The following is a 16,266-nucleotide window of genomic DNA, read 5'->3' as shown; positions in this document are numbered from 1 at the left end:
ATATAATTGTTTAACACAATTACCGTTATTGACTGTAATAATTTGGAATGTTTGTTATTCAATCGTCAGTGTCTTAAAATGTAAAATGTATACATTTTTTGAAAACAGAATAAATAAAAGTTTTATTTAAGATAAAATATTTAATGTATATATATATATATATATATATATAGAGAGAGAGAGAGAGAGAGAGAGAGAGATATCCTGACATATATATCCTGACAAAAAAGAAAAGAAAAAACAACAACAACAGTAAACAGTAAAGGATCCGTAAATGTCTCCTGTTGTTCTCTAGTGGATTTTAAGAGACGCTGACCTGTTCAAACAATAATGAGTGTTTCAGCTACGCCTGGCAACACTAACTAACCACGTACATACTGGGGTTTGTTATCCACACCTTGTGGAGTGACTGTCAATACTTGTCTGCTAAAATAACCGCTGCTGTTTTCACATTAGGGACAAACTGCTTATGTCTGTGTTTACAGATCCACACCTTCGACCGCCAGAGCTGAGCCGAGACGAGGCAGTCTAATGAAAATGGTTCACTCTGCCCGGAATAAACACATGAGGAAGGAGGAGAAACTGAAGACAATGGACTGTTTGAGAAGCATCATCTCTGGACGGCTTTGACTCTGTGCTCAGGGTCATCAGTGAGATTTAATTACATGAAGAGGCGGATAAATTGAGTTTCACAAACACAGACAGATGGACGGATTACTGAAGCTCGATGTGACACGGATCAAATTCACAACAGCGCACACCGGTCTCCTCAGCTTCCTGCTTCCTCCGTACTAATGACTTTATTATGCTGAAGCCTTATAAAAGCAACAGCCTTTGAGCCTGAGCAACACTGTTGAGATAACCTGTTGCATTCTGGGAGGCTATGCAATCAACAGTAATTATCTCGAATATAACCGAATGAGAGATTTTTCACTGGATCGAGAGTAATTTCGAGTAATTCAGTGGAATGAAAAATGTTTGCTTGATTTTAAAACCGTTAAGATCATTATACAGGTTGTGTAATTTTCATTGGATTAAAAAGCATATCTAAATCATATTAGTGTTGCCTGCTTAGACACGGTTCACTGTTATCTATCTGTTATCTATCTATGTAATGTAAAGACATTTATAGAACAATATATTTGCATTTTTCAATATGTTTATGCCAATAAGGCATTCAAATAATTACAATTTAAATTGACAGTAAAGACATTTATAATGTTGTTAAAATATTAATAGTATGCACATATATGTATATATTAAAATTGTTATATCAATGTTATGTGAAATATTTCTATTTTAAATAAATGTTGTTCTTTTTAATGTTCTATTCATCAAAGAATCCTGAAAAATAAAATGTATCATGGTTGATATATGAAGCAGCACAACTGTTTTCAACATTGATAATAATCAGAAATGAAAATGCTGAAAATAATCAGCATCAGTTGTGTCTTGTCTGATTACAGTTAAACTCTCTCTGTCTGTCTAGCTGTGTTTATAGTAGTCTCTCATGGGTGAGTTAGTGCTGTTTGCACACAAATGAAATGTAAAAACCCAGATCTCTCTGACTGTGAAGCAGCTGATGGGTTGTTAGCACACGTCAGGCTCTCGTCATGGGTTTTTCTTGCATGGTCAGGATTTAATTGTGGAGCCGTTTCAAATAAAGAAAGCTGTCTTTTGTCCAATTTGTAGTGCTTTATGTGCAGATCAGAAGTAAACAGAGCGTCTCTGTGGATTACAAGATTGCATCCGAGGAAAGTCGATACGAGTCCCTGAATGATGATTAGAGAGAGAGAGGTAAGACTGAGGAGGTAGAGAAAGTCCTGTAGTAAAGCATAAGGAGGCTTGTGTTCAGCTTGTGTGAAACGTGAGCTCTGTGTGAACACCAGCTAAACTGGACTCAAGTTCTCTAATGAATGCTTGCAAGAAACTTCCTCTTACATAAGTGCCCATTTGATTATATATTACTTCTGTACTTTCTCTCTTGGTTTCCAGGGAAAATACCTTAACATCCTACAAAACAGATGGGTTTAATTGAAAAGCAACAATATTTCAAAGAATATATAGGACCTTGAAGTAACTAGCATTAACTAGCACTAACTAACATTTAATGCTACAACTGACAGCTGATCTATCTATCTATCTATCTATCTATCTATCTATCTATCTATCTATCTATCTATCTATCTATCTATCTATCTATCTATCTATCTAACCATCCATCCATCCATCCATCCACACAACCAAGCAACCAACCCTCAATCCATCCATCCAATCAACCAACCATCCATCCATCCAATCAACCAACCATCCATCCATCCAATCAACCAAGCAACCAACCCTCCATCCATCCATCCATCCATCCAATCAACCAACCATCCATCCATCCAATCAACCAACCATCCATCTATCATCCATCCAATCAACCAACCAACCAACCATCCATCCATCCATCCATCCATCCATCTATCCATCTATCCATCTATCTATCTATCTATCTATCTATCTATCTATCTATCTATTCATCCAATCAACCAAGCAACCAACCCTCCATCCATCCAACCAGCCATCCATCCATCCATCCAACCAACCAACCAACCAACCAAACATCCGTCCATCTGTCCATCCATCCATCCATTCAACCAACCAACCAACCAACCAACCATCCATCCATCCATCCATCCATCCATCCATCCATCCATCCATCCAACCAAACAACCAACCAACAAACCATCCATCCATCCATCCATCCAACCAACAAACCAACCAACCAACCAACCAACAAATATAATAATAATAATAATAAGTTTTATTTATATAGCGCCTTTCCAGAGCTCAAGGACACTTTACAATAAACAAACAACAATAAAGGCAGTTTACAAAGACAGCAGACAGAACAACAGTAGGCAATTGAGAGTGCAAGTACAGTAAGTGAGAATTGGGTAGATGGGGCAGCAACCAGCAGAAAAAAAAAATCTAAGAACTATAACATTCAGAAAATAGGTGTGTTTTGAGCATGGATTTGAATTCAAGAGCGAGTAGGGGAGAAGCAGGATCCAGGATGGAACAAACCATCCATCCATCCATCCAATCAACCAACCAACCAACAAACCATCCATCCATCCATCCATCCATCCATCCATCCAATCAACCAACCAACCAACCAACCAAACATCTGTCCATCTGTCCATCTGTCCATCTGTCCATCTGTCCAGCCATCCATCCATCCATCCATCCATTCAACCATCCATCCATCCATCCATCCATCCATCCGTCCATTCGTCCATCCGTCTGTCTATCTATCTATCTATCTATCTATCTATCTATCTATCTATCTATCTATCTATCTATCTATCTATCTATCTATCTATCTATCTATCTATCTGAGTAGCTTTACTGGTAAACATGTAAACCAGCATCAGTTCATCACAAACATCTGTCGTCTGACTTCAGCTCTCTTCTGTTAATTAACTTCAGTAATTTGCTCGGATTCCTCCAGAGATGCGGCTGTAATCTCTGCTCATGTCTCAGGGCCGTTGTGTTTAGACGGCTGATGTTATTGTGCTCGTCTGATGTCACGAGGTCCACATCAGCCCCTGCACGAAAGCAATCTCATTCAGCACTGGAGTGGAGTGGATTCTGATTGGCTGCGGTTGATCCCGACACCTGAGCGGTGCACAAGAGCCGGCTCTTCTGATTAGCGCAGTACGATCCGTCCCTCAAGAGCACCTCTCTTGCTAACAGAGCTGTTAGAGAACGCATTTGACCTTATGAGGCCGGGGAGGCTGTGTTTTGTCGGCGGAGATGAATCCAAGCGCTCTAAGAATGGAGTTCAATTCACAGCAATGAAACATCTCTCTGTGCTTGAAAAGGCCACGACTCTTCTTTGTGAGTGTGGCGTGTCCTGCTGAGGCCGAGAAACCACTATTTATCCACAATGCATGGGAAACACTCCCTGCGACCAATTTTTATGGGTAATTTCTCTCTGTGGATGGTGCCGAGAGCAACAGCATTCCCATGGCGATTCACAGAGGATTCCTCAATTTTCTTTTAACAATTATTTGAGTGGGAGATTTGAGCAGAAACAATAAGAGTAAAAGCTTTGCTCGATGCGCTGACACTGTGTGTTTTAGCACAATAAGCCAAGTGAACTAAATCTGGCAAACATACTAAATATAGTGGCACTATTACCGTTTTCAGTAGCGTGACTGTAGTGTTAATGCGATAAAAGGCTATAAAACTCTCTCTTTCAATAAATGTTGAGGATGCAAACTTATTTTAGTGAATTGGTTTGGATAGTTCATAATTTGGTTTACATATCATAAAAAAATTTGCGGTCAGTAATAGTTTTTAGAAGAAACTAATGCTTTTATTAATCAAGGATGCATGGAATTGATCAAAAGTGACAGTAAAGCTTTTATAATGTTACAGAAGAAACATAAAATACATCCCACTTCCCAAAAAAATATGAAGTGGCACAACACTGATAATGAACAGAAATGTTTCTTGAGCAGTAAATCAGCATATTAGAATGATTTCTGAATTATCGTGTGGCACTGGAGTAATGATGCTGAAAGTTCAGCAGGAATAAATGGCATTTAAAAAAAATATTCACATAGAAAACAGTTATTTTAATAATCTTGCAATTTCTTTTTTCTTTTCTTTTTTGATCATATAAATGCAGCCTTGGTGCATGAGCAGAAGAGACTTCTTTCAAAACCATTAAACAGGGTCTTACCGACCCAGACATGCATATATTCATCTATCTGAAGTACAGTTTCCAGCATTAGATCTAGAGCACAGAAGAGTGTTCAGAAACACTAAAGAGGAACCGAACCGCTGGAGTTCAGCCGCAATGCTTTTATATAACCTTCATTCCCTCCATCTGATCCAGTTCAGCAGCAGAAAGGCTGCAGCGATCCTGAGCTCTGGCTGAGAACGGCTTTACAATCCTCTGAACACTTCAGGATTATCCTTTTTTTTCTTCATTGAAAAATGTGTTTCATTTGAAAATAGTATCAAAGAAAATTCCTTTTGAGTTCCTCAGAGTCTTTGAGGAAAAGCAAATGAGCCAAATTAAATCCCACAAAACTCCCTTGACCGGTGAATATGAGGACTGCCAATGATTAATTAAATATGTTAACACTGCTAAATATATTTATCACAACTGACGCAGTTGCCTAATGTGACACCATAAGTGCTTCAGTTCTGGGTGATTTCTAAAAACTGACAAAAATAAAAAATACCCTCATATAAAGAAAGAAAGAAGAAAAAATAAAAACAGAAATGACATCCTGCATCTCTGATGTTTCCTAATCAAAAGTTTCAAAAGATCTCAACAACGTATCAAACTTGCCAAGATGCCAAAGTCTACAGTGAAGAGATCTTTATGTGAACGCAAACATTTCTCATCAAAAGATCTGAGCTGATTCACACACACCACCAAATGAAAGACCATTTCAGGTGACTACCTCTTGAAGCTCATCAAGAGAAAGCCAAGAGTGTGCAAAACAGTAATCAAAGCAAAACGTGGCTACTTTGAAGTACTTACAATATGACATATTTTCAGTTGTTTCACACTTTCTTCTTATGTATATAATTCCACATGTGTTAATTCATGGTTTTGATGCCTTCAGTGTGAATCTACAATTTTCATAGTCATGAAAATAAAGAAAACTCTTTGAATAAGAAGATGTGTCCAAACTTTTGGTCTGTCCTGTATATATATCCTATGTAAACAAGTAATTGTAATTTCAATTTTAATTTATTGCACCAACTTTGCATAGATGATAGCACAAAAGACCATTTCACAAAAATAAAAATATAAGTAAACAAACAAATAAATAAACCTTATGAGTGAGCATGACCCGGGACTTTACTATAACAGTTCACACCCCAAATGTTCAAAGCAAAACTATGCCCTTGTCTGTTTTATTTTTATGACAAAGACTCACAGCAAAATTACTAAAACTTGAACTAAAAAAAATAAAAACTCTTTGGCCCTTAAAAAACACTCTGGCCCTTAAATTACACTAACACACACCTGAAATGAAAAATCACAAGATACCAAACTTCACAAAACTAAAACCATTAAAATAAATCAATAAATTAATTAATAAAAATTACAAGTTACTTGAAATAAAATACAAATGAAATAAAAAATAGCTGACATATTAAACTACTAACTAGATATACTAAAATAACTAAAACTTAAATATAAATAAAAAAATCCTAAAATCAATCTGAGCACAAAAACACACTTAAAAACTATTATTATACATATATATATATATATATATATATATATATATATATATATATATATATATATATATATAATCCAAATATTAATAAAAAACTACACTGAAATAATACTGAATCTTAAACACAAAATTACCCCAAATGACAAAATTCATGATGATAAATTATTTTATTATTTTACAAAAAAGTGAATTTGCCTGAAAAAGTGTTAAAACAAGGAGTCAAGGCAGAGTTGCTCAGATTAATGTGAGTATTATCAGATAAGAGCGCTCATCCACAGCCTGTTGTTCTCTCATTTTGGCTAAACAGGAGCACAAACCTGCATTCATACAGCAGGTGTCCTTGTGCATGCCTAAAACTAAGAAAGCAGCCGTTTCCCGCGGTACACAATCACTGGTGATGTGCGACAGTAGTCAAGATTTCTCACGCTGTGTGTGTTTTTACTGCTCAAAAGTTTGCAAACAGATCTCACAAATGACAAACAGAACGACATCACATGCCTGTGCAATCAGAATAAACTCAAAAAATATCGAATGAATGCCAAAACGAACCAATCACAATCAAGTATTCCAGAGTCACCTAATGCATCTATTCACCCATTTGATTCAAATCTGAACAACTATCCTGTTGTTTGTTTTGTTTATTAGATGTGTTACTGACCACAGATGCACCCCCCCCCCCCCCCCCACACACACACACACATGCAAACGTTTATATTTTACACACACATAATAAATAGATAAATAAATCTGTGGTGACACATTCTACCACCAAAAATGAAAATAAGACCAAAATCATGATGTTTGTGGATGTTTTTGTGTCAGATGGTGTTGCACTGAGACTGGCTGCTGTACAAGTGACACAGTGCTAAATCTGCAGGACAAATCAGCTAGAGAACTCATTCTGACAAACACAAATATATGCATTTTTAATGTGACAATATAAAATAGAGTTCCATGGCTGGCAAAATATATTTTCAGCACTATTTTCACAATTCACAAGTCTTGCAGACCCTGTGTGCAACCTCAAACCACTTTTCTCCTGAAGTCCTAAACTATAATCTTCTCCAAAACACAATGAAAGCTTGGGAAAAAACGCTCACAGTGAGAATGCATTCTGGATGTTGACGGTTGACCATAATTGACAGTTTCTTCCTACCTGGAGCCTGCTGAAGCACCATATCGGACAGATCCTGCAGGTGGATGAAGAGAACGAGTCCTCCGATCCCAAACAGCAGAAGAAACCAGAAGGAGCAGGGTGGCTTGCAGACAGACACCCGCAACCTCCTCCGACCACGAAGAAAATCCACGAAGAGCATCACAGCTCAGATCCAAACACACTCCTGCTGAAAGAGAGAGAAACACAGATCATGAACTCATCTTCAATTACAGAAGACGAAAAATTAAATGATGTTGTTTTTGTATTTAGATGTATGCATTTGGCTGAGGCATTTATCAAAAGAATCTATAATGCATTCAAATTCTTGCATTCCCTGGGAATAGGACCTATATGACCTTGGTGTTACAGGAATGATGCACAAAGCTTCAGTCAATATTATAACTGCACTTCAGACGTGCAGAAGCATTTTTAACCCTGTAAATATAAATAGTCCGAAAAAACTGATTTTGAGATGAGGAGTTTACTGAATCTTAAGACAGCATATGCATTTGTCATATTTGATCCATCAGACGTTTTTGACTCACATAGTCAGAAAATGAAGGAAAAACCTGCATTTTTATTCAGAGACTCAAACTGAGCAAAATATGCAGTTTGGTGCAGATTCTGGTATTGATGTGGACAAAAGTGATGAAATTCTGATTGCAATGTAAATAAGTGAGATTTCGCTTACATAAAATGACAAAATATCAGTTGTCACTCAAAATCTCCAATAATATGTCTTAGTAAGATGAGATTGAAGATAATAAGATTGCAGCGATAGTAAGATAAATAAATAAACATTCCTCAAAAGATGTGAGATGTTTTGAAGGTTTGGCAAGATCATTCCTCCACTGGGAAACAGTTAAAGTAAAGCAAAAGTAAAATGAAGATTTGAGATTCACTGATTTTAGATTTGAGATTTACTTAAAAAAAAAAAAATGTGTGGATAATCAAGTAAAGCCGGGCTGCAGCTTCAGTCAAGTGTTCATCTGGAAACAATATGAAAATATCAACCTAAATAAATCACAATAAATGAGTAGTTAAACCCTGAATTTGTGCAGACGTTCAGGGCAGAACATCTCAGCTTATCAGGAGTTTTAGGATTCAGTCTGACATGCATCTCCGAAAACATCAATGCAGCTGCAATTTGAAAAAATCGGCACGACTATCTGATGCATTCCACGTCTCTGAGAGGTGCATGTCTGTTCTGAGTATAATATCACTTCGTGTTCCTCAGGGTGTAAAAAACGGCCCATTAGCTCAGCTCTGGACGAAAGACTGACAGGAAGAAGCAGGGTGACACTATTTATTTTACCTGATCTCAGAACAGACCGTAATCAGGTGAGAGGCTGCAGATGCAGACGTGTTCAAGTGTGATTGATTCATATGCTCTGTCCTACTTCTGCTTATAGTTACTGAGGGAAAAACAAGGCTAGGTGCATTATTGATGTACTAACACAAAAACACAGACACAAATTCACTACAGAATACTGTGCATGCATGTTTTAGTGTGCAGTAATTTACCACACAGAGCAATGCATTTGACTAACATCTCTCTAATTGACTCGTTAGGTGATCACACTTCCAAAAGTTACACAAAATGCAATGAAAATGAAAAATAACTACTTGTTTGTGGTAATAACTGGATGCCACCCTATGAATTAAACATGCAACTTAATGAGGTATTTTGATAACTACGTTTTGAATGACAAATCAGTGCATGCTGCATGAATGCTTTGCATGGAATTTTTATTTAATTTTTTTTTTTTTTTTTTTTAAGTACTTTTGTTGGTGGAGTGACAACATACATATAATTCATTTGAATGCATTCATAAATTTCCGAATATGATATTGCACAGGAAATTCAATTCAGAACGGTGTAATAACGTGCAGATGTTAAAGTGGTTTTCACTGCGAGAATGTCGTTCTCATTGCGTTAAGCAGGAATTTTATTACCCCGCTGTTGTATGTATAATTATAGCAGGTTTTCTGAGAGAATTAATATTCCGGAGCAGAATGAGGCTCGTTAGTGTGTGAGTCTCATTAGAGAACCTGTCACAGCGTGAGACACAGCTTACCAGGGAAACAAGATGACAAGGAAACAGGAGGAACAACCACAACATGTTTAAAGAGAGAGAAAATCTATCACACAAAATGCATTTTAATACCATGCAAAAAAAAAATAAAAATCTTAGAATCTTTACAAAATTGAAAAAGCTAAAACGGTGCCTTTTTATAATAATAATTTTACACGCATCTCGCATTTTGACTTTTTTTATTTCACAACTGTATATATCTTATATTTCACAAACTTTTGAATTCATATCTCCCAATTCTAAAGATTATGTCCCACAATTCCAAATTCATGTCTTGCAATTTTGAGTTTATATCGCAATTGTGAATTTCTATCTCACAATTTTGTGTTGTTATCTCAAATTTGGATTTATAGCTCATAATTCTGAGTTTATATCTCTCAATCTATATCTCATAATTTTGAGTTTATATCTCACACTTTTTCTCAGAATTGTGGCTTTATTAACTTGCTTTATTGACATGTTAAAATCTTGATAGTTAAAACATGTCTTTTCTCTTTGCAATGGGGGGAAAATGCAAAATAAGTACAAATCATCTCAAAAAGTATTAGCACTTTTATTACTGCTATATTTAAACAAAAAGGTAAAAAAAACAATCATTTTCAGCTCCACAAAAAGTCAATTTTACATCAAAACTGCCCAAAATGTGTTCTTCAAACAATTTTTTGATGGCTATTGTCTTGCATTGTGTAAAGCTGAGTGCTTGTTTTACGAAATCTTAGCAAGTGTATTTTGTCTTGATCCTCCGTCGGATTTTCTGCAATGTATGCAAATGAGCAAACGGTCAGGTCATCTCTAAGATAATGAGAAAATACAGTAGAAGCTGGAGGATGTTGCCATAGTGATTTGATGTTGCTATTGCGTCTACAGTCCACAAATAAATGGACATGAGCTGTAAATGTCTAATTTTACATAAAGTTTGCTCCATCAGCCACATCTTGACAGTGCCAAGACATCTTCTTTGATACTGGAGAGACTAAAAACTAAAAGCTGCAGACTTACATCTTCTGAACAATACATCATTTCAATATTTACCAATGCATTTTTAAAATAAACATAAATAAAAGTTGCATTCATTAACTTTAGTTGAAATGAACAAATCAGTATTATCAATGAAAACTATTAAAACATTGTGTTCATTGAAATAAAGCTGAAATAAAATATACTGCACATTTTAGATGAAAAAAACTGCACTTATTTTAGCTAGTTGCAAAGGGAACATTTCTCATTTTAATTTATTTTAAGTTGAAACACTAAACACAACCAACAACAATAGTAATATATATAAAAATATAAATATATAAATAATTACAAAATATAAAAATAATTACAAAAGCCCCCAAAAATAACTAAAAATGTAAACAAAAATTAAAATGAAAACTGAAAGTATAAAATTAAAGGTAATTCAAAATATTAATAAAAACTAAAACAGTAAATAAATAAAACTAAAATAACACTTGGACAAACGAGGAACAATTATATTTGACTAAACATTAAGAAAGATTAATATATGCTTAAATATCTAATGTTCATTGTTACAGTGCTTTGTTATTTTATGCCTTATATCTAATGTGAACAAAACTTATTGTAATGTTTTTTTTTTTTACGTTTTCAATAAGAAGAGAAAAATACCAAATGCCCTTTTAAAACCTACAGTAAATATTCCTAAATAATAAAACCACGCATAGAAAAAATAATAATTCAACAAGTTCAACTGTTTTACTATTTGTTTGGGTCTTTGTGGATGGAAACGGACACACACACACACACACACACACACACACACACACACACACACACAATCACAGGTTTCTTTTCTTGACAAACACAATGCATTGACGTGAATTTCACTCTTCAGATCCATCTGAATAATTGCAGTGCTGAACATAATCTTAATTATATTTTAAATAAATTGAAAGCAGGTTTTAACACACAGTTGTGTTCATGTCTTCAGGTCTGTTATTCTTGCGTGTGTGTGTCCGTGTGTGAGTATTCAACCTTCAATTGATTTCCTATAGCCTCTATATTTGAGCGCACGTCTCCACAAAACAATCTCTGAACGAATGCTGTGTTTTGCTCAATGGCTGTCCTTCAGCTGGAGAGGATTCATGAACAAAGTTTACGGTTTTCTCTGGAGGCACTGTGTTGTGTTTCAGTGTCTGCAAAGACATCTTTGTCTGTGAGGAGTGTATTTGCTATCATTGCTGTAGCCTTTATTAACATTCATTAAATTACTGCATGATTTTACCTTCAATCAGCATAAAACAATAAAAAAATAATACATACTAAAGTTCAAAAATCTGCATTTGTTTGACCAAAAATACCATAAAAATAGTTAGATATTATTAAGGTTTAATATAGCTGTTTTCTATGCGAATATATTGTAAAATGTAATTTATTTCTGTGATCAAAGCTGAATTTTCAACATCATTATTCCAGTCTTCAGTGTCACATTATCTTCAGAAATTATTCTAATATGCTGCTCACATTTCTGATCAGTGTTGAGTTTTTGGATACAAAACTAAATATGGCCAAAAATTCAACAACAACAATAATAATAATAAAAATAATAATCATCATCATCATTTTAATTAATATATTTCTTAAGAATATTTTAAAAAGAATGAATAAGCATTTAAAACTAAAAAAGTAAAAAACTTTTTTTTTAAATATAATACAGCAAATAAATAATAAAATAATAAATAAAAGTAAAAAAAGTAAAAAAAAAAAACATTAAGTGCAAATAAATAAACATAAAAGTAAAAATAAGCAGAATAAGCAGAAAAACATTCACAAATAATAAAATAGATAGATAAATAAATAAATAAATAAATAATCATGAACTTTTACAAAAAAAATAAACAATAAAAATACGATTGTCACATATTAATAGAATATTTTAAGGTAAGATATTCTAGGTGCAGCTGATGATTCATTCACTATAAGAGCAGAAACATGACATAAGATTCCACTAAGATTCAAGATTACAGTAGATATGAATGGATGCACATATGCTGCTTGATATCATACACACACAATCTCTATCTGATCAAGGTTTTACTCTGAAACATTTCTGTAAACAGTGTCAAAGCTGCTTTAATTTAAAGCTTCTGCCTCAAAACAATCTGTTGCTCCTCGCAGGACCTTGTGTTTTATGACCATTTGGACTGATTTACAGTGTTAGATAAATCTATGCCTGCCCTCAGACGATATATAAAAGCACATGCAGCATCAATACAGCTTAAGATGACATATGTAGGGATCCGTAAAGAGGCATACCACACTAAAGCTCAACAAACCTACTGTACTAAAACTGACATAGAAATATACAGCTAGCGGCTTTACAGCATCCACTGCGTGCTTTCCTTTCTGTTTGTATTTATAGCCAACAAACTGCTTCTCTGACCTCCAGCACACAAACATTTCATCTATGAGCAGAATCAATGTGCTTTGTTTGGTTAATTATACCCTGAACAGAGCGACGGTACAGAGCAGAGCGAGATCGATCAGAGACGACTTCCAGCACAAGTTCACACAAGCGCAGAGTTCAGTTCAGGGAATCAAGGGAAATTAGAGGAATTAGAATTACACTGTATTTAGAGCAACATTTATTGATTACTAAATTTAATCAAGGTGTTTTTAAATACAACTAAACAAAATTAGCAACCAAGGAAAGATACAAACAAACAAACAAATAAATAAATAAGCTTCACAGTATTAAACAGGAAAAGGAGATCAATTATAAAGACAAGTATTTAAATAAATAAATAAATAAAATGTTAGTAGAACTCTCTCTCTCTCTCTCTCTCTCTCTCTATAAATATATATATATATATATAATTCAATAAATATTAATAATTCAACCTATAAAAATTTTATAAAATAAATGCTTAGGTAAATAAAGTAATAAATATAAGCAAATAGATAAATAATCATACAGATAAAATGTTATTAGAACTAAATATATATATATATATATATATATATATATATATATATAATAAAATAAATATTAATAATTCAACATAAAGGTTAAAGTAAAATAGATTAATAGAAATAGAAATACTAAATTATAATTAACCATATAAATACAAATAAAGTTGTAAAAAAAATACCATTTAAAATTATATCAAGTAAAACAATAATACAAAATAATATAAGAATGCGTATTCCCAAATACAAAAATGCATGTAAATAATATCCAAGTCAATAAATAAATAAACATTAAAATATTACCAAATATAAAATGTTTTTTTTTATAAATAAGATATAAAAATAAGAAAAAAAAATAAGCATCCATTTTTTTATACCAGCTTCACGGTATTAAACAGGAAAGGAAGAAAATATAAATACATCATAATATATAACAAAATAAAATGTTATTAGATCAAAAGACTTAATGAAATAAATTGTGAATAAATATAAAGTTAATAAACAACCATATAAATACAAATAAATAGGTAAATAAATGTAAAAATGAACAATTATTACCAAAAAATACAAATAATTTTTTTATATATGTAAATAATAAAATAAAATCCAAGTAGATAAATAAACTGTATATATAAACCAAAAATAAAAATAAATCGTATTAGTAATAAATATATATTAAGCAGAAAATGTAAATGTTCTCCAGATATAAGCAAAATATTAATATATTAGCTAATACAGTATATATATATATATATATATATATATATATATATATATATATATATATATATATATATATATATATATATATATATATATATATATATATATATATATATATATATATATATTCTATTGGAGTTTGCCTGTGGAAAGGTCACTATGACTTTATGGTGTTGCTAAAGATGCTGTGTAGTTAATAGAGAGTTCTTGTTCGTTACTAAGGGAGTTCTGGATATTTGCTTCCCATCTCAAGATTGAACAGAATAAGAGACACAGATGTCATATATGACTATATCGATTACTGAAGAGATGTACAAATGCTGCAGCGTGACTCACGCTCTAAAACAGCTGCAGGAATCCAGAGGTGAACTGCCAGTCCTTGACCTCTGTAACACAGCAGCTCTTTGCTGATAGAGGATTTTCTCTGCAGCCAGGTCTAGTATAGATCTGCTGTATTAATGCAGCAATATTAAACTGCTTTGGGCTCCAGTGTCACAGATCATTAGCCGAACCTGGAGCCACACAACTATTGCTGCAGCTTCTTTCCTTTTACTCTGCCTTAGTTTGTGCTGATTGCTATTGCATCGAACAACTAACAGTATTTAAATGCAGTAACTCAATTATCAAACACCTGATATACAAAAATGTCTTTGCAAATCTTTATTAAGTGAAAAAAAAGAAAGTAGAAAAAAGACAAAATTATATGTCATTGATTAATTAATTTAATTAAGACATTTTAAATGCATGCAACTAAACCCATTTTTGCAACTGCAAATGAGTTAATTTCTGTTCTGGTTTGAATTGATTTATTTCCTCTCATATGTAAGTCGTTTTGGATAAAATGGTCTGCCACTGCATGAATCCAAATCTATGCAAATAAATAAATAAAATGCTGTTTAAAAAAATGTGCATAGATGCATGCATAAATAAACATAAAAACAGAACTAGAACAAATGCTACAAATAATAAATTGTTCTGTTAAATGTTCTTAAACATGTTATCAAATGTTTCTGCTAAATGCAGAAATCCAAAAGTAAATAAATAAATAACATGTTTTTAGAAATACAATGAGAATTTATGCATAGATGCATACATAAAACATATAAAAAATATCCAAATAAAAATAAAATTGTATAAAAAATAAAATGTGAATAAATGAATAAAATCATACTTACTTAATTAAACATATTATAAAATATTACCAAAAATAAAAAGGCAGGTAAATAAAAACAAAGTAAATAAAAATAAAATAAAAAATACATAAAATCTTAAGGTTTTGTTAAATAAATTCTGCACAAATTACATGTCTTGCTCTTGTAATTCCCAAATCTATAAAAAATTGCAGTGAATGTTTTTGGCATTTGTGTATTTTATGAGCACTAAAGGCAGAGGCTTGTTCTCCACTCATGTTTAATGCAGCTCAATTATGCAATGGCTTCACAAAAGCTTCAACTAAACTCATTTCTGTTTTCAGGGTCTTGAGCACCATTGAATTGAGGAAGGAGATTAAAAAAAGAGAGAGAATAATAGACGAGCACTTTGATTTTGGGGAGCCGCAGTGACCCACATACTGAGAGTCTCCTCTGGGACTGATGAGAAAATAACATCCACTCACATCCCATCCGGTCAACAGCTACTGCTTTTGTTTACCAGTTGCACAAAAGCTGAAGACAAACGCTAATGAAACAAAGACTAGAATGTCTTTCTCATTTTGGAATCGACATGAAATCACCATTGAAATATACTTTAATACACATTTATGGTCTTATTATTTATTCACTGAAAATGTTTCACTAACAGTTATACGCCTCTGAAATTCAAGACATTGGGGGAAAAAATACACCTGTATAAGTTTTTGCCTTGTATATGATAAGCAATTTAATATGAGCAGAGACATCAATATCAAACAAGTGCTGTTTTATACAACAGTTCAGTACACTCACAGAAATATTTCACCCAAAATTTAAGATTTATTTAATTTTATTACATAACAAATTCCCATTTATATTTATTTCATAATTTTAACACAAATCTACCAAATAAACTTTATACAATTTATTTTCATTAGGATAATAAAACCTATTTATTTTAAATGCAT

The 16,266-nt window shown here is 33.1% G+C and overlaps 2 protein-coding genes across 6 annotated transcripts in view; one reads left to right on the top strand and one right to left on the bottom strand.

The window, feature by feature from the left end:
* The window catches only part of aamdc (adipogenesis associated, Mth938 domain containing), a 407,769-nt gene that overhangs the window by 55,438 nt on the left and 336,065 nt on the right, over nucleotides 1-16,266 (top strand). The window lies entirely within an intron of this gene.
* Nucleotides 1-16,266, bottom strand: part of LOC132101759 (carbohydrate sulfotransferase 8-like) — a 161,229-nt gene that overhangs the window by 125,471 nt on the left and 19,492 nt on the right. For 4 of the 5 annotated variants that reach the window (XM_059506945.1, XM_059506948.1, XM_059506947.1 and 1 more), the window contains exon 2: nucleotides 7,420-7,603. In XM_059506945.1, coding sequence (XP_059362928.1) covers nucleotides 7,420-7,579 — 160 coding nt within the window. In that variant the 5' untranslated portion in view covers nucleotides 7,580-7,603. Of the gene's footprint in view, nucleotides 1-7,419; nucleotides 7,607-16,266 lie in introns of all 5 variants that reach the window. The other variant, XM_059506946.1, reaches the window with a different exon arrangement.

The sequence above is a fragment of the Carassius carassius genome, chromosome 23 (genome assembly GCF_963082965.1).
Source record: "Carassius carassius chromosome 23, fCarCar2.1, whole genome shotgun sequence".
Classification (NCBI taxonomy): Eukaryota; Metazoa; Chordata; class Actinopteri; order Cypriniformes; family Cyprinidae; genus Carassius; species Carassius carassius.
Note: the sequence above shows the minus strand (reverse complement) of the source record. Positions and strands in the feature narration are given on the sequence as shown.